This window comes from Phoenix dactylifera, chromosome 8 (assembly GCF_051530095.1).
Source record: "Phoenix dactylifera cultivar Ajwa chromosome 8, Ajwa_hap1_PhDact_Kaust_v1.1, whole genome shotgun sequence".
In the NCBI taxonomy this organism is placed as follows: Eukaryota; Viridiplantae; Streptophyta; class Magnoliopsida; order Arecales; family Arecaceae; genus Phoenix; species Phoenix dactylifera.
Genome location: NC_143197.1, coordinates 10,372,841 through 10,397,107, shown reverse-complemented (window position 1 = coordinate 10,397,107; position 24,267 = coordinate 10,372,841). Strand labels below are relative to the sequence as shown.

Below are 24,267 nucleotides of genomic sequence, written 5' to 3'. Positions count from 1 at the left end.
ATTAAATAAAAAAGAAATATATTATTTTAAATTTTATCTATCAAATTATGTGATGAGAATATACGTACTTTCTCTCTTCATAAATATTTATAAAAAATATAATTAAGAAGATCCATATAAGTCTTTATCTATTTCTTTTCCTTGCATCTCTTATCCATGTCCCCAACAAAAAATTAAAAAAAAAAAAAATTAGAAACCAATACTCTTTGTCCCATTTTCATAATCTATCTCTATTGTCCTTTATTCTTTGAATCTTTTTTTTAATTTATATTTTTGATGCAATACATATATTCATTGCTACTATTATTAAGAGAAAGAGAGATATGTTTTCCCTATCAATTTCTATAATCAAAATATCCTTAGTATCTCTTACAAATACTATGTCCTTCAATTAAATTTTATTTAAATATATATATTCATCTCTCATCCAAATCCTCAATCTATTGGATTCCTTTTTAAATTTTTTTAAAAAATAAAAATATCAATACTCCTTTTCTAACCCCTTTACCATATTTCTCTTTTGAACTTTTTTTATTAATTTATATTTTTTGCCCGTGTCTAAATTGCTAGTAGAGGATTGGAGATAAGGAGAACCACTCTCCTTATCTCATATTGAAGCCAAAAAACTAGTTCAAGTGAAACTAACTAGCAAGCAACCTTTCTGATAGTTTAATACATCCATATCGTAATAACTAACTTTGGTATTCCTTTATTTTGCATTGCAACATGAAACTCCACTTTAGTTTCCATGCTCGAGCTTAGAACTATACTCAACTTCACATAGTTATTTTGCAACCATGAGATTGGTCGGATTTGGATTTCAACTAGCAAGTTTATCTAGCAACTAGACATCTAGATATGTTCAAATCAAGGGACAATGCTCACTTCTTAGTACTATAAAAAACTACAAAAGTAATTGTAAGTGACCAATATGTCATCTACCATATTTCTTGGATATAGCTCAATCCACTTGCATATCAATTGCTTCTTCAGCATAGAATGCTCAGTTAACTAGTTCGTAGAATTCAAGTCATGGCTAAATATGTTTAATACTATTCTCTTGTCATGCATATATTCTAAATTAATTTTATACCTTCAACCTACGTCACAATAATTTAAAAGGCCATATCATAGATGTTATCAATGCTAAAATGTTATTTGTGATCTAACTAACATATGTCGATGCAGTGTTATTTTCTTGTCACAAATTGTAATAAAGATATTATAAGCATCACTCAAAAATAATAATATTTATGAATCTCATGCGCAATAACTTTTATCTATTATCAGAATAAAGAGTTGAGATGGTGAAGGGGCATATTCACTAAAACAATTTCTTTAATTCCATCATCATCTTAGAAAGTGAAAGAGTATATGTTCAAGAAATTTAGTATTTGAGAAATAGATGCCTCCACCGGGGGGGGGGGCCCGAGGGGCGGGGGACGGGTTGTAATTCATGTATATGCATCTTTAAAACTTTTGTTTAAGACGTATTTGTTTGCTCCTAAGTAGGCATCTAGCCATCCGAAGTAATTTTGGATATCGAGGTGGGTAATTCAAAAATAGATCCTCTGTATGTATGTGCATCTTTTGAACTTTTGTTTAGAATGGATTTGATTGCTCCTAAGTAGGCATCTAGCCGTCTGAAGTCATTTTGGATGCATAGGAAGTCAACATTGTGTGTGGTTAACCTTAGGTGAGTTCTTCCCCCTTTAGTTAGGCTAAAATATGGTCGAAGTGACTCCCAACTGATATGGAACGAGATGCACTTCAGCTCCCTCACTCGTAGCTAACCAAATACTCCTTGTTTATTAGATCTCCTTCGTAGACTGAAAATGAAGCTACCCCTCTATTTACAAGCTCAACTTTTCTAATGCAAAGTAAAAACCCGCTGAAGAAACCCAATTCAACTGGCCTTATATTTATACTACAAAGTCATGTAAATAAGGTAGCTTGATAATTTTTTTTTTTACCAAGTCCCATTGGCCACAAAGCATGATGTACCCTATGGAAGAACCTCTCAATTTAGGTCTAGATTTTGGGTTAAAATTTTATGATTATTCTCAAAAAAATAAAACGACGCCACGAGTCATTATCTTTATTTTATATAAGACATGGACATTCACCACGTTTGATAATGATTCGACTTGAACATCTTTGCTTGATGTATGTACAAGTGTGTGCCATTTGTAATTCTTATGCAGTATTTGGCTGCAAAGTAAGTTAACCCATACTAAATGGATTAACTTATTCCTATTTCTCTATACTCTGGAACAGATTGCTCCAGCATGAAATAGTTTAGTTTGATTTAAGTCAAAAAATAAATAGAAATTAGTTTCTGATACACCTATTCTGAAGCTCAATAGGTGCTGTAAAAGGTCTTTATTCTATTTAACCCTACTTCAACCCAAAACCTAATACAATTCGAATAGTTACCGCCTATATTTTCAATTCACAACTTACCTGCAATTACTTTTTATATTGGGTTCCTTTAATTTCTTCCCATGTATTAACGTACATTTACATCAGATTTATGTTGTCTTCCTCGTTGTTTACATCAAAAAATTCCACTGCACCATTTAAAGCCCATAAAAGCCGCATAACTTGCAGCCATCCCTCACCGCTTACAACTTCATCAGCATTATCACAAGGCAAAATGCTGCAAAGACTGTGAGATTACATCAATTGCGAGCTTTGATGGCCCAATCAGACGAACAAAATATCAGAACATAGAATTATATCGTAAGGTTGCTGCCGCAAATCTGTGGCAACATAGATCTTCAGCCTCCTGGGAGCTCGATTCACAGCGCAAGTCAAATGAACAAATCAAAATATTAGCCATGCTGGTCCAAACTGGCCAACCTCATGGAACAGATGAACAAATCAAACAGGTCAGAATGGGCAAATGGGTGCATGACCTGAGCCTGGATGATCTTGCTGCCTCCATCAAATGCATAAAGCTTAATTAATTCATATGTTTTTGGAGGACCAAATATTTTGCTTGGATCTGATTACACTTTGTTCCTCGAAATCTATTTTACTATAAATCCTGAAGGCCTTCGCCAGATTAAATCAGGGAGTCACAGTCATCCACACCCTCTCTCATGTGCATTCCACATGTCAGACGTTCAACAAAACTAAACACTAGAAAAGAAATTGCCATTATATGAAACATGCACCTTGCATAAGTTTTGAGGCTACCATCAATATATAAGGAGTACGAGTTATTTTTTATATATATCATATAACACATCCACAAGTTATATACATTGTTGAAATGAATAAGAAATTTTATATATAAACAGAAGCTTCGTGGGACACCTCTCCCTCAGTTTAAGTACAGACGGTTTGCCTTCGTTTAGCCATTCTTTCTAAATTCTCAGAAACCATTGCAGTTAGGTTAGGGTCCTCAAATTTGATGCCGAGGCTGAGCCTGAGAGAGCAGCAAATAATAGTTAGTCTACAGATAATCAACAAAGATACCTCAGTCAATAAAAGTTTCAAACAAAAAAAGGTGTGCTGTTTATTTAAAGCAGGACAAGCCAAGCTGGAATCATAATTAGCACAAGACAATGCGCATCCAAATGGAACTATAATTAAACTTTTAAATAAATTTCTCAAACAAGTAATGCAGAAACTGGAAGTCTGAACAGGAAAGAGAGAAGAAAAGCTAAAGAAGTGGTTGATATACTTTGGGTCAAGAGTTATCTTCTGGATTTCCCTGATGGCTGAACTGGCAGCATATAGAGATATCTTCCCCACCTGTGGAAAATTTCATAACGAACATGTTAAGCTGCAGGAGAAATAACTGCCAAAAAAAAAAAGCATAAACAAACTTCAAGAACATCAATTTGCCATAACCTCCAACATCTTAAGTTTCGCATCATGGTCATTTGGAAGGCAACGGATCTCTTGAGCCATGCGAGCAGACTCCCCTAAGCTCTCAGGAGACAAAAAATCAAGAGCCAATTGTACAGAAGACTGAGATTCAAAGAGGAAAAGGGTGAATATGGCGACAACTGATGTGGTTAAATAATCAGGTCATGATAAAGACTAATTATATGCTTGCAAATCAGAATTATTATAGATTCTTTCAGGCAATTTGATGGTCAAATGAATAAAAATCAAAATTTGGATTGCCACTACTGAAAGTTCATAAAATAATCCCCTGGTTTGATATAGAGCTAATCAGCTCGTCCATGTCCAACCCACCAAATAATCCACCAGAGCATGTGTGCTCATGAAAATAAGAAGACTTGCTTGTTGTCCCTCCCTCTCACCTTAAAAATGCCATCAGCACTGATAAATACATGGTGTTGTCACATTTGTGCATATACAGATATTACATTGATTGATTTTCAGTTCATGCATGAGAAATGAGTTTTTAAACTAAGGTTTATTGTACTGGTCGGTACTAGTGCGTACCAACTGTACTATACTATAATGGTACTGAACCAACACTCGGTATACCGACCTAGCTCCCGTACCAAGTATAATGACACTGTAATAGAATGGTACTGGTAGAGGGTCTAATATCAATATAGCAAACCTTGATTTAAACTAAATTTGTATATTTCAAATATTTGAAAGCATGCAATATCTCTTCTCAACCCTATTGCTGCTTAGTCAGGTTTGTTCAAAGCAGATGGCTTCTGTGATCGGGATCAAAGAACTACCATTAGTAGCTCAATATTATAGCTACAACAAAGTTCATGAAGCTGGAGAGATTTCTGCTTGTAGTTGTGCAGTAAAATCAGATGCATTTCTGACAATATAATCAGATTGAATAGACAAGAAATGAAAGTGCCATTTTCAAACCAAAAGCAACACTAAAAACTAAACTACAACACTCCATAGCCAGTATAAAGTTTGGTCTCCAGTGTAGCAAGTTCCCAACCAATAATCAATTCTATCCATTTCCAAAATGGATTTTGATATCCCACATCAATGCGGAAGCTCCCAACTGATAATCAACTCTATCCATTTCTAATACTGTCCATGAACACTTCATCCGCTTATTAAAGCTTCCATGATGTTTGAACTCATGAAAGATCATTATAATGCAGTCCCAAGTAATATGAAGTTTTTGAAAGAATATACCAGAGCTGCAAAAGTTCAGGGGAGGTGTCTGGCATATATATATATATATATATATATATATATATATATATATATATATATATATATATATATATATATATATATATATATTATGTTCTCCCCTCTCCCTTGCAGAAAGTTCTGTGCTAACCCTCCAATCCTTGTGATCTCAGGTGCTTTGTCCTTTCAAACTCATCTCTCTCACACAACCTAAGAGATTTCAAGGGCTACAGTACTAGCATGCAGCCAATATGGTCGAAAATATATGAGGCAGGTTCATGCTTACATCAGAATGCACAATTTTTTATCAACAAGTATTAATATGGATTTCATCATCTTGGTGAGAGGTGTTTTTCATGGGATGAAACTCTTCAAAAGTTTTAACTTATGGAAATAGATGTCCATAAGATCCATTATAACTTTAACTCCTTTCAAGAGACGTTACTGCAGTTCTCAACTTAGGTGTGTAATAAATGCAAATAATAAGTGGGCCCAACATCATAAGGATTACGGATATATTTGGCTCCAAAGTAACCCAATCTGTATATAAGGATGTAAACTCCTAATAAGGGGAGGCAAGATGAGGAAAACGAATAATTATGATTAGATCAATATGGAGATTAGTTGCCTAGCTAGGTTCAAGGAGTTACGGATTGGGAGTTTGCCGGCTAAGGATAGATTCTACTGGGTTTAGGAAGTTGAGTTTCTTGCAAATAAGAAAATAAAAGGCAGAACCCCTGATTCTCTTTAAATTGCTAAGCCCGAGGACCTGTAACAGACGGAAACATGTAGGAATATATGGGCCCAGGACAACTGTCAGACTCCCAGTCACTGAGAAACAGATGGAAACATGTAGGAATATATGGGTCACCATTACATGACACGAACCCTCAGGGCGGTGGATCATGGTGACCATGCATCACATGGGGTGACTTGGTAGCCCTCAAGATGAAAGCATCTCTAGCCAGGCATTAGCTTGGACTAACATGCCCGCCATGTAAGATTTGAGATGAGCTTGCATTGTCATAGCTACATGCGGCCAATGTGTCCTGGAGACATGCTCAATATGTACAAAAGGGCACTAGTAAGTATCCTGTACATGTTCAAGGAGGACACTTGCCATGTAACTCAACCAAACCTCATTGGCGCAAGTTCATGCTCCCATGTGAAGCATGGCAACTCACACATGAAGATTGACTAACATTCGTGCAACTCACAACAGAGTTCATGCTAAAATGCTATCCAGGAAAGGTGTAACAGAATCAGCACTAAGCCAACTTGAAGTTGACTTGCGATCAACTTGGTGACAATCAAATCCTACAAGATCCAAGCAGGGAAAATAAAATGCCATTATCTTGCACATTCTTCATGTTAAGGCCAAAACATAGACAGTAGGGCAAGCCCTTGTGGATGCAAAGTGCGCTAAACAAATAAAGGTTCACACTGTAGCGCAAGTCAATGATGAGAAGTGCATCTTTAGCACCCATCACACACTTTGGCCTATGATCTACATCAAGCAAGCACATGCATGCACACATAACCAAGGTTCCAATGAATTAATTGGCACAATATCAAAGAGGGACTAGTTTGAACCTCCGCATTGCCTAGGCATCAGGTTGATCCAAATGTGCCAAGGTTATTTTGGAACATCTAGATGACAGTGTTAAGTTTTAACTCTCAAAAGCTAAGATATCCTAGGACAAGTAGCTAATCATTTGCACTAAATAATCATAAACAGAAATGAAGAATGAGCCTTCTAGTCTAGAATAAGTTTAACTCTTTTATATTTCTAAAAAATTGTAGCTAATTGATTTTTGAAAGGAAAAAATAAAAGATAAAACAGATCTCTAGATTTGGCATTAGGTATGTGACAGAGAACATACATAGACAAACAGGTCTTCTGATAAACTTCTTCATCACCCTGATAAAGCCCATATTATCCCTACTAATGTACAATAGTCTACCAATAAAAGAAACTACCAAAACACTAACAAGTGCATCCGTCTCCTCTAAAATACTTGAATTTAATTTATGCATTTCAAGGCAATTTGAGAATACTTAAAATGTTTGAATCAGCCCTTCAGAGAATTTCAGAGCTTTATTTAACAGATATTTTATATTAAAAAAAAATCTTTTAACTGAGCAATTCAGATATTTAAAGGTATCAGTAGTTGTAGCTCACCTGTAGATTCCTAACTTGAAAAGGACATCCAGCGGGGATAAAAACAGCCTCTCCAACATGCTGTTTAAACGTCCATGGCTCTATTCCTGTGGTCATAAAAATTTGAAGTTAAATTATAAACATAAAAAACATAAGAGTTAACCCCTTCGCCCATTAATATCATCCTTAATACTAAACTTACAAACTGATATAAACCCAAAAGAAACAGGAAAAAAACATTGTTTCTTCATCGACACAATTTGCAACTTAACCAGATATACTTCTGAAAACTGTATGCCTTCTCAGCATGATAATGGGAAAATATGCATATATTCCACTTACCATATTCCTCCTTCAGAATTCTTTTGTGTTTGTCATTGAGGAATACAGTTTGATCATAAACAGGATGCATGACCTGCCATCCAAAATAATTATCAAAATAAAAATTAATTAGTAAAAAAACATCTCTAATTTGATATGAACTCAGTACAACAGTCAATGAAGAAAAACCAAGTTTACCGAATTAGCTGGCTGATTAGCAAATGTAAATTCCTTCCCATGAACTTTCAAATACTCATTCAGCTTTGGAACATCCTGCCTGAGGAAAACATCCCAAATAGCTCCAGCACTAGCTTTTTCTGGGATATCCACAACTTCCCTGGCTGAGTGGGATGAATCAAGTTGCTTCTTTTCTAAAGAAGCTATTTCAGGATTCCGGTCTAGATTTTCCATAGCATTGTCTTCTTTGAATTTCAAGCCTGAACCACATTCCTTTTCTTTACCATGTTCTCTATGTGTCAGATCAAGTGGTGCTGTCCTCTCATCTAAACTCATATTAGAATGGGCTATATTGGTATTCCCACGTGACCTTTTTTCGCTTATATCCATCTCAGACTTCTTAAAAGTTTGATTGTTCACTTCAGCAGTGTGCATCAATAGATAAACCTAAATAATTTAGGAAACATCAAAAAGTGTTAATCATTTAGTTTCTTAAATGCCGTTCACATACAAAATGGAAACAACAAAAAATGAACTATAAAAAGAAGCCTCAATGTAGTTGCTGTAGTTGTTATTTCAGAGAATAATTCTTTGCTTTCATGCATTGTTTATGTCCTTATGTGTAAGAATATATGAAGATCCAAAGCAGATATTTTTAATAAAAAACACTGAATAAAGGAATGCAAATTTATGCTATCATTCCTTTTTTTCTCTTTAATACGAAAGAAATTCAATTTATATAGAACCTGCTATTTTCTACAAAAATGGAACCTGAGGTTCACCAGCTTCTATATCTAAGCATGTAGAAGTGGTAAAAGAAATAGAAAATGACAGCATCCTTCTGCACATTTTTTGTTCCACATTCGCAATCTAGTTTGCAGGCATATTGTCTCCTCATCAATACACCTACCCCACTTTTGAGGAGCAAATTTTGGCAACGACCATGTAGAAAAATATGAGAAATCCAAATTCCTGTACGCAAATGCTGTCTTATTTGATGCATATTTCCTTCTAAGTTTTTCTAAGTGTTCACAACTTACTATGCAGATGTTTTGTTCAATGATGCTATCTCATAGGTACGCGGAAAATCCTTCTCAGCATTAAAGCTCAGTTGCCGTAGATTAGCTCAAAGTTCCCAACTGAAACATCCCAATAGATACGTTCTAGCCAGCATCATATGCATGCATATTTTGTCTGTGTTACTTATAGAAATTCCTCAACTATGAATTAGACAGAACCTGCTGTGGATAGGGAAATGGCAAAGGAAGCTAGATGTTCTTTCAAGAAAGAAATATAGAAAAGTCAGTCAAATGTTATTTTGTACTTTGTGGTCATCATTCTTGTTTGTTTGACATTATTTTCACAACAACTGGCCCAAACCTCTTGCAATTACAAAGTCAAGAGAAAGTCACATCCAAATTAAAGGATGCGGACACCTTTTTTCCCCAGTGATGATGAGGTTATATGCCCATATTATATTCTAATATACCCCAGCCTATGGGTATCACCTCCATATAAATGGCAAAGATCCATAAGGAACTGGTCCTTCCAGAAGACCGGTCAATCAGCAGTGATCAAGATGTGATTCACAATCTAGTCAGTCAGCTGGTTGCCCTCCCTGAAATAGTTTTCCGTCAAATCCATGCAACCTCAGAAGACATTTGATGTCGAGCAGATGTCCCCAGACATGGAGAATCCCGATTCATCCAGGATACCACCATCGGGGAGGCTTCTTCAAGCCAATTTCAAGTCACCTGCAGCCTGAGAATTGTGAGATCCACTCCTAGGCTGCAAGAAGCTCAGCTTCAGGAACCATGGCACCAGCCAGTGGAATAGCCCCAGCTCCTAAAAGCTGACCTGTGACGAGGGCTCCTTTAAAAGGAGGGACTTGTAGAAGTCAAAGACAGAATTGTCTAGCTTGTAGTCAAGGGTGGACAGAATGAGGAGATTCATAAGGACGTCTAGATTCTTGAATTTTGAGTGTTTGTCAAATTAGATGATTTATATAGTATCATAGCTTTCTAGGATCTTATAGTTTGGAAGGGTATTCTTACAGATGTTCTAAAATAGGGGTGGTCCAGCAAATAGGTTGATGCCCAGAACCACAGATCCTCTCTCATTGGAAATTGCGCAACTATGTGCTTTAGGGTCTTCCAAATGCCATTAAAAAGATAGATGATTTATTGATCTGTCCCAAAAAAGGATACCATTCAAATTTTGGTCATCTTGCTTTTTGGCTCTATGGCTAAGAGAATAAATAAGAACCAAAGGAAAGGCTATATAGAGGAGTTCACCATTTCATAAACTTAACAGAACACTAGCATTTAAAAAGGAGCGGGCTGAAGATTATTTATTTCGGCAATGGATGACATCATCAACCTGCTCTTACCTAGTTTAAGGTAAATATTTGCAAGAATGTGCTTTCCAGTTATGCAGCTTTCCCAAGCTTAATTTTTTGTACAGGCATTCATGTTTGAATTCACGAACTAAGGGGCAGGATGTTGGCAGGCTTTTTAAGACCCAATAGTATAATGCCTGTCAGAACAGCAGTTGGTAGCACGTTTTGCATAAGGCTTGGCTTATTTACATGGAGCTTATACATGGTTCTGATGGACCTTGCATAACTGGCAACCCAAGTTGGATCAGCTATCGGCTGGCCAACTAATTGGTTAAAGTTAAACAGGGAAAAAAATGGGGGGTTTCCCAAGATCTTGTGTAGATGTTTTCTTTGTTTACTTCCAAATTTGACTTTATGATCCTGGATTCAAGATTTGGAGAGTTAAGTATTTTGGCCGCCTAGATTAACATATATCTTCTCTCTAATCTGAAACTAATTTTAGGTTTTAAATGACAAGTGCAGATCTAAATCTAATCTAATATTAAATAAAACAAATTAATGTAAGAAATTTTTTTAAATTGCAGGATGCCTACTAGAAACAAGTTAATGAGAAGTGTTTACTGGTCATATCAAGAGTTTGCTCGATCAGAATAAAGGCATGTTGTCTTGTTTGATGAAGATTTTCTGGAAGCTTATCAAGCAAAACTATAAAATCTGAAAAAAAAGCTCGTCATTGAAGAACTGTTATCAACATGGTTGGCGGAACCGTCCCGAACCATCCGGTTTGGGGGGTCTCAAGCCGTACCAGCGATGGACCGGGACGATTCCGGCAACGAAAACGAGAACCGGCGATGGAAGGGGAGAAGGAGAAGGAAAAAGAGAAAAAGAGAGAGAGAGAGAGAGAGAGCGGGGGAGGAAGGGAGAGGGAGAGGAAGGAAGGGAGAGGAAGGTAGAGGCCGGGGAGCCGCAGCACGGAGAAGGTGAAAGAGAAGCTCCACCTCCGGTCCTCTGTTTCATTCGAAACATGGGCTCTCTCCAATTTCACTTAATTTTTTTCATAAAGGGGCCCTCTCTGAGCCTCTCCTCCGCCTCCTCCACGCGGCGGCTCCCCAACCTCCGCTGGCTCTCCGTCGGCCTCCCCCTTCTCTCTTTTCCTCTCTTCCATTCTTTCTCTCCCCGCCTCTTCTATTGTGTTGGTATAGGCCTGGCACGGCACAGCACAGCACGACATAGGGTCGTACAGACCCGTGCTGTCGGGCAACCGGTCCGGAGCCCGGTACCAGCACAATAGTCCTTGGTTGTTAAAGATCGGCTTGGCAAAGAGAAGATAGCAAGCGCTTCTAAATACTTTCTGCCATATTGTTCACAACTCCTTATGTTACTTATTTCAATTTTACAATTAGTTTACAATTGTAAATTGTGGATACTTTTGAAGAGAGCATTCAATCTCTTGCCACCCATAGTGGTATTATTAGTTGCATTCTACCTACGATGCTATATGCAGTTCAAAGATAATATGAGATTACAACCTGAGGCTCCTTTAATGGACGAGGAGGGAGCAATATCCATGGTAAGTCAAAAGAACTATAATAAGACCTTACCCAACTTGGCATCTTAATCTTTAAATTCACAAACATGAATTAGATTGAATCTTTCTTTGGTTCAACCAGAACTTTATTCAAGACAAAATTAACATCATTCAGATAATCAACAAAAGTTATCAGAAAACAGAATAACAAGAAGAAGAAGCAGAAGAAGAAGACTAACAATCTCCTCCAATAGTACAAACCTGTATTAATTAAAATAAACATAAAATAGGCATAACACAGGCATGCCTCAAAGCAAGTTATTTAATGAACTTCGCCAGTGTATATGAATTAGGCTGCTTTTTTTTCCTTTTTAAAGAAGCAACTTGTTTTATGCTAAGATTTTTGCAGTATCATGTAATGTGAGATTTATTGGCTATGAGGCCTAATTGATGTACAAAGATATAATGGCAAAAAACAACTCATGATAAACTCAAAAGTGCAAAGTGAGCAAAACATTTAAAGAAACAAAACAGATGAAAAATGAAGAGAGGAAAGAAGAAATTTTATAATGCTCAAAGAGCACTCCAAAGTCCTGAGGTAGGAAGAGAAGCATGCTTCAAACAGCAAATATCCATCAGAACAGCAAAAAACCCTCTACCAGAACCCAAATGAAGACCATTTCAATGGGACTCATTGTCATACTGGGAAAAATAACATTCGTTGGAGGACCTACAAAGGCAAGCAAGAGGAGCAGCTACAAAATTTGGCCAGAAAAAACCCAGGAAAATGAGAAAAAAGGTCTTATAATAGAAATGGCAAGAATTTTTTTTTTCCTTTTCTTTTTTGATAGTTTACTGATCCAAATTAAACATCAGGAAGCAAAACAGATTAAAAACAAATATCCAATGCTTGCCAATGAAAGAAATCACATCCATCCTTGAATGACCTAAGGGAGACACCCAAAAGATAGCACAAAGGGCAGCCAAGTTTCAGCCATCAGTATATTTTAATGTCATTCTGTTGACCAGAATATTAGATTGAAAATCCCAAGATTTAGTTTAGCATATATTTCCAGAATGTTTAAAGGTGCAGATACAATAAAAATAATGATACTATGGAACGTAGTATGCATACTTGTAGAGCAAGCCAACAAAAGGAACATTTAGAAACCTACCAGGTCAACCATATTAATCTGAAGATTGGCCACAGAATCACCTCTACCAAGCTCTTCATGCGTCCCATAAGCAATAAATAGCTTAGGTGCTACTTCATTTTGCAGGGTATCATGCGGCAGCTTAGCAGCCAGATTTAGAATTCCCCACTTGGAATGAATGAACTCAACTAATGGGAAATTAACAAGAAATTCAGGTCTGTGGCACAATAAAAACTCTTCCAGGGTACTAGGAGGCGGCCAGTCCTTTAATTTCAACATCTGTGGGCAACCATCTTCATGCTTGCGTCCCTCTGAATACCCTTTGATGAATTGATTTAGTTCAATATCAACCTGTCAGAATTTGATGCCACAGATCATTAGGTCACGTTCATATAGCTTAACTGATACCAAGTAAAAAGAATTTGTATTTCAGATGCATTACATAAAATGAATGCATTGACAAGACAAAAGATTAAAATTTAAATGTCATATAGATCTCAATTGCACTGTTATGCAAGTTGTATTTTTCAGATTCGCAATTGATGTAGTTGAGCTTCTTTGAACCTGGGCCATCATAAGAATTGAAATTGTATCTAGCAGTATCTTTTGTGATCTCACCACACACCACAGATGATCCATTTTTCCTCAAAGCGCATCACAGGCCAATGTAAGCTGTATCACATAATACCTCCAGAGGAAATACAGTTCTGATTTATCTGTTGTATCTATTAAGTGTATAAATAGTTTAAGCAGCAACAATGTCAAGCTCCATTATGAATGTTAAGGAAGCACCTTGGTAACATTGCTTAGGAACCACCTTGGTAACATTGCTTCATCAATTAGGCTACTTAAGGTCGTTGACATTCATAGCATCTTAAAGGCATCTTTTGCCTAATATATTTTAATAGAAGACTCTATCTTTCTTAACGAGCCAATCCCTAGTAATCGGGATAAGGCTCCATGGTTATGTTTATAGCCTAACTTTTCTGTAGAAATTTTCACATACATAGGAGATCTCTAAAAGTAATATAAATCCGTTACAATTGAAAGATTAGCAAACATGTGATGGTACGAATGAAGATCCTTGGACAAAGCCTCTTAAATAAAGCACTTGTCAGCACCTCTCGTGCCTTCTTGTGTTGTATTGGGGTAAGTACCCCATGTGGGTAGAGAAAAGGGAGATCTCCCTTATCTAGAAGCATTCCTAGCGTCCAACTCTTCAAGACCCTAGAAATCAGGTATGTAGCAGCACCTTTTATCTAAGTGCAGTCACATGCCCAGGTGCAAAAGCATGAAAAGGTAGTCAGAACCAACAAGTGCACTAAAAAATTATGGACAAGGTAAGGAATAAGGTTATTCCTGTTTGACAGTTACAGCAATCTAGCATTTGCACTAGTCAAAAGGATGTCCGATGACGTCTTAATGCAAAGGCAAAGCAGAAATATTTTTTCAAACAGCTATATGAAACTTTGGCATGGATGACAAACTTGTAGGTATTGTGGAGATTAGTGAGTTCCAGCAGGTTAACATGGCGGATCGACCACAAAGCTATGGTAATATACACTGAGGTTGCATTTGGAAGTGGAATAAGGTGCAGTAAGAGTCATCTAACCGAGTCATTCCACCCTTTTTGAACCAAAAAATGACTGGAGGACTCAGGTTAAACCAATTTCCAGAAGGGCAAAACAGGAATTTCAAAAAAGTTGGTACACAACATGGTGAAGTAATTTACTCCGGAGTCAAGAAGAGTGGGTGTCAGTTAGCCCATTTACTCCAGGTTATCTTATTCCACTTCCAAACTTAAGCCAAAAAGATGGCAAAGTTTAGCAATTTTAAGCACAACAGAGCTGGCATGATCTTTTCTTAAGCGCACAAAAAATGATAATCAAGTATGGTCACTCAATAAACTTACCTCTGAGTGGTTTAAGCAATCCACAACCTTCACGATTATGTTCTCATTCTGTCTCTCATCTGTTGTCTCTTGAATCCCTCTCCAGATACTCAATGGGTCCCAGCTTGAAGCCAGTGAATGCTCAAATACATGCTTAACAATAACCGGTTCACCCTTGGCCCAGTGTTTATGAAAATGGGCAATACCCTCCCGTTTCAAATCCTCCAAAACAGGATGGTAACAGAGGCTACTATCATATCTGTTCGAGCACTGGCGGAGAAGCGACTCACTTGACGTACTCGACTGAGAAGTCTTGCTCCCCATACACGAAAGACATTCATCTGTACTGCCTGGATCAGATACTTTACACCCATTAACCATTTCCTCGGCATTTTTAAGCAGCTTCGCGACCCAGTTAATTTTGAAAATACGCCTTAAAATTAATTTTGAGGAAGCACAGCCGCCGACCTCATCCGGTCCGCATGGGATGCTGCCATCGCTGTTGGCTTTCCACTTAGGAAATAGATATGCAAAATCAATTGGATTCTTGTCTTCCGACTGTAGCTGAGATTTATCCTTATTTGGAGCAACAGCATCTTTGCTTCTCTCAGAAACCCGACAATCTGTGGACTCTCCTCTTACGGTAACCAGAGATGCTCGCCGGAGATCCCGGCAACAGGTGAGACAAAGATCATATAAACATTTTGTACAATGTCGATGATAATCAAAAATAGGTATTTTGCAGAAATCGCTGCATAAACATGTTGTTATGAATTTAGTGCTCACCAAATGATGATTGAAGATGGAAACAGTACTTTATAAGACAAAAAGCATAGAAAATAGCATTAGTGCGGGGAACAGTACCAGCACATCTGCTCATCTGCATTTATATTTGCCCTCGGAATATCTACTTTTGGTCCTGATTTAAAAAAGCATATGGCATATCATAGTCGTGAAAAAAATGAAAAACAAACTGACAACATTAAGTATCAATCACAAAACAACATGCCAAGATAACAATGGGAAATTAATATACCATATACTCTTGTCTCCACCCCTATTTCGACGCACTGCTCAGCATAAATCTGTTTAAGCGCAGGAAGTACAAAAGCCAAAAGGGTGTGAAGATATCTCAACTTGTCAACTGAAGCAATTTCCTGTATCTTAGCCTGAAAGCACAGATAACAGATATGAGCCTATTTTTGTTGCATGAATCCCAGTTTTAACAGTAAAAGGGAGTAGTAAGCGAGAACCTAGATAACATTTCAAGTGAGAGGCAAAATACCTTAATTAAATTATCTCCACGCAAGCAAACTTTGCAATTGCAAATACCACGACATGCTGGGCAAACCCTTCGAATGTCCTCCATTGGAATCTCAGCATACCTAACATATTAGTTCATAATCAGTCAGCTGATTTTCCATCAACGAAACTACTACAACTCCTAACACATGGCAGGAATATTTAATACCATCTTGAAATGCAGTTATCACAGTATCCTCTTCGATCACAACTAGTACACCAGACCACATCTGCCCCGTCATTCCTCCTGCACTGATGGCAAGTTAGCCCCTCAGCCCCACCAGATGAATCAGAACTTTTCCCTGAGTACTCCTACAATAGAAAGAACAAAGAACAATAAACTAAACGTGCAACATCCAGGTTAATCAATTAATTATTAGTTTACACATTATGAGATGAACACAAACCCACCCCTGGACCAATCCCACTGAAGTTCTTCGCATCCTTACTTGATGGAGGGGTGTTGTATATAGACCTGAAGCGATTTTCCTCGGACTGATGGGTATCTCTCTGCAGCTCCTCATTGAGTCTCAAAGAACCACCACGAGTGGAATAACCCCTCACTGCCATCGTCTCGGCCGAGTACAAGGCCTGACCTTTGGGCACCCTCTCCTTGTACTTCTTCATAGAACCTCCCGAACCAGAAAACTCCCCACTACCAGCATTCATGGGAGACATGGACCTCGAGACCTCCCTCCCTGCATGCTTGCTCTCCAAGTAGACATCCGCATCCTCAAGAGACTTCCTCTTGGCCTTCTTCAGGCTGGCCCTCAGAGCAGAGTTCGCCGCCCTCTTCTTTGCCTGGATGTAGTGCTTCTCACACACGGTTTTATCTGGCATCGACAGCGCGCTGCAGCGCCACTGCTTCCCGTCCGACCTCTTGCACCTCAGATCCTCCGGTATCCCCACATTGTCCTCCATAGCTCCCTCCACCTGTCGGCCTCCGATGCTCCACTATCCTAAAAAATAGCAGCGAAAACCACTACTAACTCATCCAATCATCCAAGAAATAACAAGCAACCAGGCAACCAAATTAGCCAACCATCCCCAGGGATCATGAGTTCCACCTTAAAGCATTCATAAATACCCACAAAAAATTAAAAAGAAATTAAAAAAATCAAACCGTGCAAAATCGGAATAACAAAACTCACAAAAAGTAAAGAATCAAACGGGAAACAGAAAGCAAAACCCTAACCCTAGCTCGCGAAATTCTACAACGGAGATCAATGCACCAAGTCGAGGGACTTCACGATGAATTAAGTGCGATCACAAGAGGAAAACAAGAAGAGATAGAAGAATCGACGAAGAGAGAGGATGAGAAAGCAAGCGTTTTGGGAGATCGATTTTCTTGTCGTCGTCCTCGGCTGCGGCGGCGACGAAGAGCGGGGAGACGACGGAAAGGGGGGGGAGAATTATAAGAGTGGGGAGACGGAGAAAAGAGAGTATAAAGTGGGAGGAATTTGAAGAGTGGTCGGAGTTGGTGGTATCGCCGTTGTCGTAAATTGAGTAAGAGTAGGAAAGGGGGTGGAATAAGAAGTCTCGGAGCGGTCGCGGGCCGCTGGGTTTCTCCGCGGTGGTCTCCATGCTGTGGGAGTAATAGTACGCGAAGAGAAGGAACGCCAACGACCCCCGGTTCTGTAACTCGCTTGCCGAATTTACTATAATGGCCCTATTTTTCCTGGTAGTTAGAGGATGGAGGCCGCAGCGGGATAGGGGTAGTTTCGGGATTGTAGGGGCTCGTTCCTGGTGGGATGGTTCGCTGCGACTGGTAATGTACCGCAGCGTGGGGGATCAGTGTATCTGGGCCGTTCAGGGTAGAGATGGTCCCACTGGGAGCCCGGGATATCTGTGGGAGAATGTACCGATTGGACGATCTAATGTGTTGCGGATGGGGCCCGGCGATCTGATGTTGACTTTGGAAGACTACAATTTTTGGCAATGCTGAACGTATCTAGCTATTTATTTTGGTTAGATGATGGTGTGTGTGACACGTAGCGATGCCTGCCAGATATATATATATATATATATCCACTCCATCCCAAAATTTTAAATAAGATTCATTTAGCAAAATTCTACAGAGTTAGTGATGGATTTGAAATTAAAAATTAAAATCCGTTAGAATTTAGAATTTATCATATATATATATATATATATATATATATATATATAGGGTAAGGGGAGTTGAATGCTAAATCTCAAAAACATCTAACTTTTTCCTAAGCTACAGAAGTCATTTATATTTAGATTATTTGCTAAATTATTTATAGCTATTTTTACTTGATATTATTCTTTTTTTATTTTTTTAATTTTGGGTTGTGTACCCGATTTGACTTGAATAATTTAATCTAAATAAAAATTAATCGGATAGATTCAGGTATCCGATGGATTTATTCTTTTTTGATGGGATGTATTTAAAATTTTAGCAAATTTTTAATTGAATTTGTGACGGTTCAATTTGTAGGATTTTAAATAGGTTCGAATACAAGTAGAGTAAATTTTATGGGTATGCTACTTATTTTTTACATTTCTAATAAAGCGAATGTTGCTTATACACACTCAAAATAACTTGGCTTAAGGTGGTCAGCTTGTCATGTTGAGCTTATGTTTTGTAGAACATGGCCATTATTTTTGTTAGGGTGAGGGTGATTGAGACCATTTAATGGAAGGTAGGGATGTAAGTGGCAAAAACATGAGCAAATAGTTGTTGCCAAAGCTAAATCTTTTCCAAATTTATGCATCATAATGAAATTTTATTTTAGTGATGGTGTGGCATTAGAACTGATCATGGGTGAAGCCTCAAGTCTAAACTATATTTATTTTTAGTCGGCTTCAGGCTAGGCCTATTTAAAATTTAATATTTTCTAAGCTCAGGCCTGACCTATGATCAGCTAAACTCAAATTTTTCTCTTTTAAGATAGAAGCAAGAAATTGAATTATTAAAGATAATAGCCTTAACATGTTGATAAAGTCTCTCGGTAATTTTGTTAAAAATCTAGGCTCAAATTGCATCTTTATTGGGATCAAGGTCAATTTAGGAGTATTTGAAAAGTTATATAACTCTATAAGCCTCTTTCCAATCATTTATGTATGATTATACCAAGTAGAATGATTTAGTTGTTTGGAAGTATTAGTATTATGGGGTTGGTTGATTCTGATCCAAACTATCATCACCATGTACTATGCATGAGCTCGTTCTCTTAGATGTCAAGATTTCTTTTGAAGAGGGATGAAGATTTCTTAGATACCAATGTAGTTAGGCAGTAGGGGGCAATTTCATAAAAATGATAAATAGGGCAATCTTTGTATTTTAAAATTAACAAAATTTCAATGATGCTCTTTTTGTTAAGTGGTTGTGAAGAATTATCATCCAATATTCACATACAGATTGACACTCTGTTTGCCTTATGATAGATATGAGTGACTCGGAAGGAGGTGCAACTCCTCGCTATCCTCCAGATGTTCTACAATAAGGAGGTGCCCTTCCACCAACCGTGCTTATCTTACTATCCACTTAATCACTACCATTGAGTCACCCTCAAGATGAATGAGATTAGCCTAGAGAATGAACTTTACATAGCTGATACCTTCCCATGCTACCCTCAACTCTACTCTAGGGATAGAGCTATTATATACCTGATTGCCACCGGCGGCAATGAGTCTGGAATCAGGACCTCTAATAACAAACTTTGCACCACCTCTATCACCATCATCAATGACATCGCCGTTGAAGTTCATCTTAAGGAAGCTAGGAGGTAGGGGCTCTCAAGTGATGAAGATCATATGGATCACACTAGTGTTGACGAGGAGTCCTAGGTATCCCTCGCTACTATAGATTTCCAATGTCAAGTAATTTCAAATGTCCGCAAAAAGTGCCCTCTCCAAGATGAATCTCAATGGCTGACTGCTACTCTTAAAAATCCGGATATTCATAGCTTGCCAAATATGGTAGGCTATATATGTTGTCTCGATACCCTGGAAATTAGAGGATGCTCTGCTCATACACCCCTTTAGATAATCAAGGAAGGGCTTTACCAGCGATGCAGTCTGAATAATAACCATATGAATATCTAAAAGCTTCCACACCTAGATCATCCCCAAGTATTGGAAGGGGACATGCGCAACCAATTCCTTCTTGGTAGGGCAACATTTGCAACTCCAGGGGGCATCCATTTTCCTACTCAACGCCCCTCCGGATGGGATTTAGCCCCAAGCTACATTTCATAGGAGAGAGCTACTGTGGTATACACTCCAAGTCTCCATATCCGAACATAGTCAATTCTTCTCTCCATGGGGGTATCTGGCAATATTAAGTATTAAGTCCTCTTCAATGATGCGCTATTTCAAATGTATTGGTATGCCATGGTCACACCATGTATGCTATTTGGTCATCTTCTATTTCGGTGCCTACGAACTTTGGCTCCAAACCTAAACCACTTGGGGGAGTTCATGTTGATCTTGCAACCAAAGCTTAGACATCTAAAAGATAAGGTCAGATATATGTTAGACAGGATTCGATCTAGGTTGGACTAGGTTAATTAACTATAAATTGGGAGTGGGTGCAGGTCTCAAGGAGGTGCTGTTATCTATAAAGCTAGATCTTTTGTATATTCAAAATTATTTACTATGATATATTCTCAAAAGTATAATTAACAAGTTCTAGAAAATGAGAAATATATAAAAGAAATTATTATATACTAAGTAAACAATCACCTCCACATTAAACCAGGATCAAGATCATGCTAGGTCAATAAAAATCACATTTATATTCTAATCTATTATACGAATGGGGCAAAAAAGTCTAAATCACATGCTAAATCAAGAAGTTCCAATGAGTCTATTTCGACCAATGGTTATCCCGTAGCTCAACGATGGATTAACAATAAAATAATTACTATTGTGTCAAATTATACCGTTAATTGACATGGAGCTTTTTTTTTTTAGTTTTTGGTTTAATTTTCAGCAAGACTGATAAATCAATGGAGAATGTACCATTTTCTAGACAACCATACATACGTTGGACCTAGGGGTGGCAATCGGGTCGGGTCTGGTCATAAACGGGTCGGGTCATATGCAGGTCGGATCAGAAAATCATAAACATGAATCCGACCTGTTTATTAAACAGGCCAGAAATTACAATCTGAACCGGTCATATTTAATAAACAGGTAATCCGACCCGACCCGTTTAACCTGTTTGCCCAACCCGACTCGACCTGTTTAACCTATTTGCCCAACCCGACCTGTTTAACCTGTTTGCCCAACCCGACCTGTTTAGGCCCGTTTAATCTGCTTAGATCTGTTTAACCCGTTTAACCTGTTTAGACCTGTTTAAAATGCCCAACAAAATGGGTTAAACAATTTAAACGGGTCAGACATCTAAAATCCGCATCCGACCCAATTAATAAATAGGTTAAACGAGTCGACCTGTTTATGATCCAGACCTGTTTACGCCAAACCTAAATCTGTTTATAGCGGGTCGAACATGAATCGGGTTGGCAGATCGGATCATATTTTGCCACCTTTAGTTGGGCCCAGGTGTTTGTACCGCCGACACCTGATGTTGACCCAGGTGTTCTTGCGAAACAACATAAAGAACACCACCCATGCAACGCGCTTCCTTCCGAGCCAAGGAGGCACATCGCTCGAGAAACAAAGGTAGAAGAAAGAGAGAAGAGAAGCTGGCGATAAGTGGAGGAGAACCCCTTGGCCTTGCACAAAGAAGCCGGCCGGCAAAAAGAGATCTCGCCGAAAATCCTCGCTCCTTTCTCCGGTGATGACGATGACGAGGGCCAGCTCCAGCCCCCGCCTACGTTGGATTCGGCAGATCTCCCATCTCCTTCACCCGCGCGATCTCTCGGTTCCAGAACGACGTCGTGTCTTGGATCACAGACATATACGTAGAATAGCCTTCACTGTTTTTCAAATCCTAGAAGAAATAAGATTTCTTTTCACCTTGTTGAAATTTGGCTTTTTGCACATTCACAAGAATTACCAATATGGTCAACTAAGAGAAGACGGGACAAGTGTTATGGTCAGCTTTATGACTCCCCTAATATAGTTGTACCGTCCAAAGTTTTTTTCTTTTTACAAATAAGACTCTTTATTTTAATTTTTATTTTTTACGCCTTCCATTATATTTGTATCATGAGGTGCGCATTCTTATCTACTATTAATTTTATGTATGATTACCAAGGTCATCTAGAGTTGCTTTTGTTCTAGAAGATGTTACGTGCTAACTAAAGAGATCACATCTAATGCTAGGGGTTCTTATTGACAAGAAGACGTGATGGATTTTGTGGTAGTTTCTGCGGTGTTTGGTGATCTAAATAGGATCACCAGTGATCCTTATTTCGATGTAATATGATCTTCGATGATCTAAGATCACTGTGTTTGGCATACTATGTTCCAGTAATTAAAGATTTCTGGATGTCACGAATAAACTGTTTAGTATTCTATGGGAATCTAAGATCGCTGGTCATATAATGCCAAAATTATTCCAATATATTTAATAAAAATATATTTATTAATCATATAATATATATTATAATAAAATATTAATATGTTTTATAAAAATATTATTAATTAATTCTATAAATTATTAGTCTTTTAAAGATATATTAATTGTTATTATAGAAATCAACTAACCTAAGAATCAAAATCATCTTGCAGAACAAATTTCCGCACTAACGGTAAACTGCAAATCGTGGATTCCTTTGGACGCTATTTTGTATGGTTTCAAAATCTAGCTTGGAGTACGTCTAAATTGATCGTGACTTGGCACCATTGGCTGCCAGTTGACGGTGATCAAGTGTCTTCGGTTCGTAACCAAAGTTGACTTGTTGCTGGGTAAGTCACCATTGGAAGGGTTTCTTCCTAGTTGCCATGAACTGGTTGGCTTCCCTTCTAAGATTTAATCTAATGGCTTGTAACCTATCGTCAAATCATATTGACAATGAGATTCATATCGTTAGTTATCTTTTGGCTGCAATTAGCCACCTTCTCTTCTCTCTTCTGACCATGGTCCTATTGGGAGGCATTTTATGATGCAATTCATTAATAATTGCTTCTTGTTCTTCTTAGCTTGCCTCCAATTTGAATTGCCTCATCATTCTCATTTTTGTAACACCAATTTTGTGTCACAGAACCTCTTTATTTCATAAACATTCAAGCAATAAAATATTGCTTATCGTAGGCATTAGTCACTAAATTTTTCAGAAGCATCACCGATATGTGGCATATCAAATAATGTTTAACAATAATACATTGTTCACATCATTGACCATGTGCTAATTGTATTCTCGATTTGTGTAGTACATCATAGTCATAAAAATGATCATGTTAAACAGTCTACGGGTATATCTCTTGGCAACGTCTTATTTTAAAAGAAAAAATCATCAAAATGCATTTTTTTTCAAATACTCTATAATGGTGTGGATGGTAGTGTGATTCTCATCATTTAGTGATCCTCTATAACTCAGCGTACATCGTGGGCTCGTTTGGTTCGCGAGAAGCATTTTTCCTCTTAGGAATATGATTTCTGAAAACTAGATTCCTAGGAAGAGGATGCCTAGAAAAGTACTTTTGGCATGTTTGGTTGACCATGTAAAAGTGACAGATTTCCAAAGTGCTTATGTTTGGTTGACCCTCTACTTTTCTGAAAAAGTTATGTATAATTCCTATTATACCCTTAATAAAAATTAGGTCTTTAATGTTTCTTTAATGCTGAAGGGTCTTTTTAGAAAAAATAAAAATAGAGTGATTTCCGCCTTATAGGAAAGTAACTTTTCCATGTTTCTCATAGGAAAGAGTTTTCCATGAAATGTGGGAATCATATCCCATGAGAATACAACTTTCTCGTCTCTCTCCTTTGAAAACTCCAACCAAACAAGAGGCATTTTATTACTTTCTCGTTGACCATACTTTCCTCCTTCTTTTTCCGCGAACCAAATGAGCCCCTTGTGTCTCATCAATTAGAATAAGGCCATTTATAGAAATATGAGATTTTCTTCTTGGATAACCTGCACATCTATCATTTTGTTAAAATATGATGCTAAAGGCCAACTCTCGGATTGTAAAAGCAAACTTCTTAGGAATGATCACAAATACTCACATATTGTCACCATATTTTGATATATTACTAGTAGAGATGGAAATAAATCTAGTTATGTTGGCTCTATTCAAGTCAACATCAAATATCAAGAGGTGATATATGCCTTGAAGCCAATAATTTGCTAATATGGCATTATAGAGCAAATCCGAACGGAATTGACACCAAATCGAAATGATTTGGTGGGTCGA

At 37.7% G+C, this 24,267-nt stretch overlaps 1 protein-coding gene across 3 annotated transcripts; it reads right to left on the bottom strand.

Moving 5' to 3' along the window:
• Positions 1-3,209: 3,209 nt before the first annotated feature.
• On the bottom strand, positions 3,210-17,603 carry LOC103722119 (JmjC domain protein JMJ24). 3 transcript variants are annotated; one of them, XM_017846418.5, is made up of 14 exons: positions 17,168-17,603; positions 16,384-17,039; positions 16,142-16,284; positions 15,956-16,055; positions 15,707-15,839; positions 15,535-15,589; positions 14,692-15,421; positions 12,801-13,130; positions 7,781-8,206; positions 7,604-7,676; positions 7,283-7,368; positions 3,862-3,981; positions 3,692-3,762; positions 3,210-3,433 (listed from the first exon to the last, which is right to left on the bottom strand). In XM_017846418.5, the coding sequence occupies exons 2-14, from the start codon at positions 16,891-16,893 to the stop codon at positions 3,334-3,336; spliced, it is 2,877 nt and encodes a 958-aa protein (XP_017701907.4). In that variant the 5' UTR covers positions 16,894-17,039; positions 17,168-17,603; the 3' UTR covers positions 3,210-3,333. The 3 variants fall into 3 exon arrangements, with proteins under 3 accessions (XP_017701907.4, XP_008810782.4, XP_088558879.2); XM_008812560.6 differs by having other exon boundaries at positions 16,384-16,931; XM_088702753.2 differs by having other exon boundaries at positions 16,384-16,931; positions 17,124-17,556.
• Positions 17,604-24,267: the final 6,664 nt, after the last annotated feature.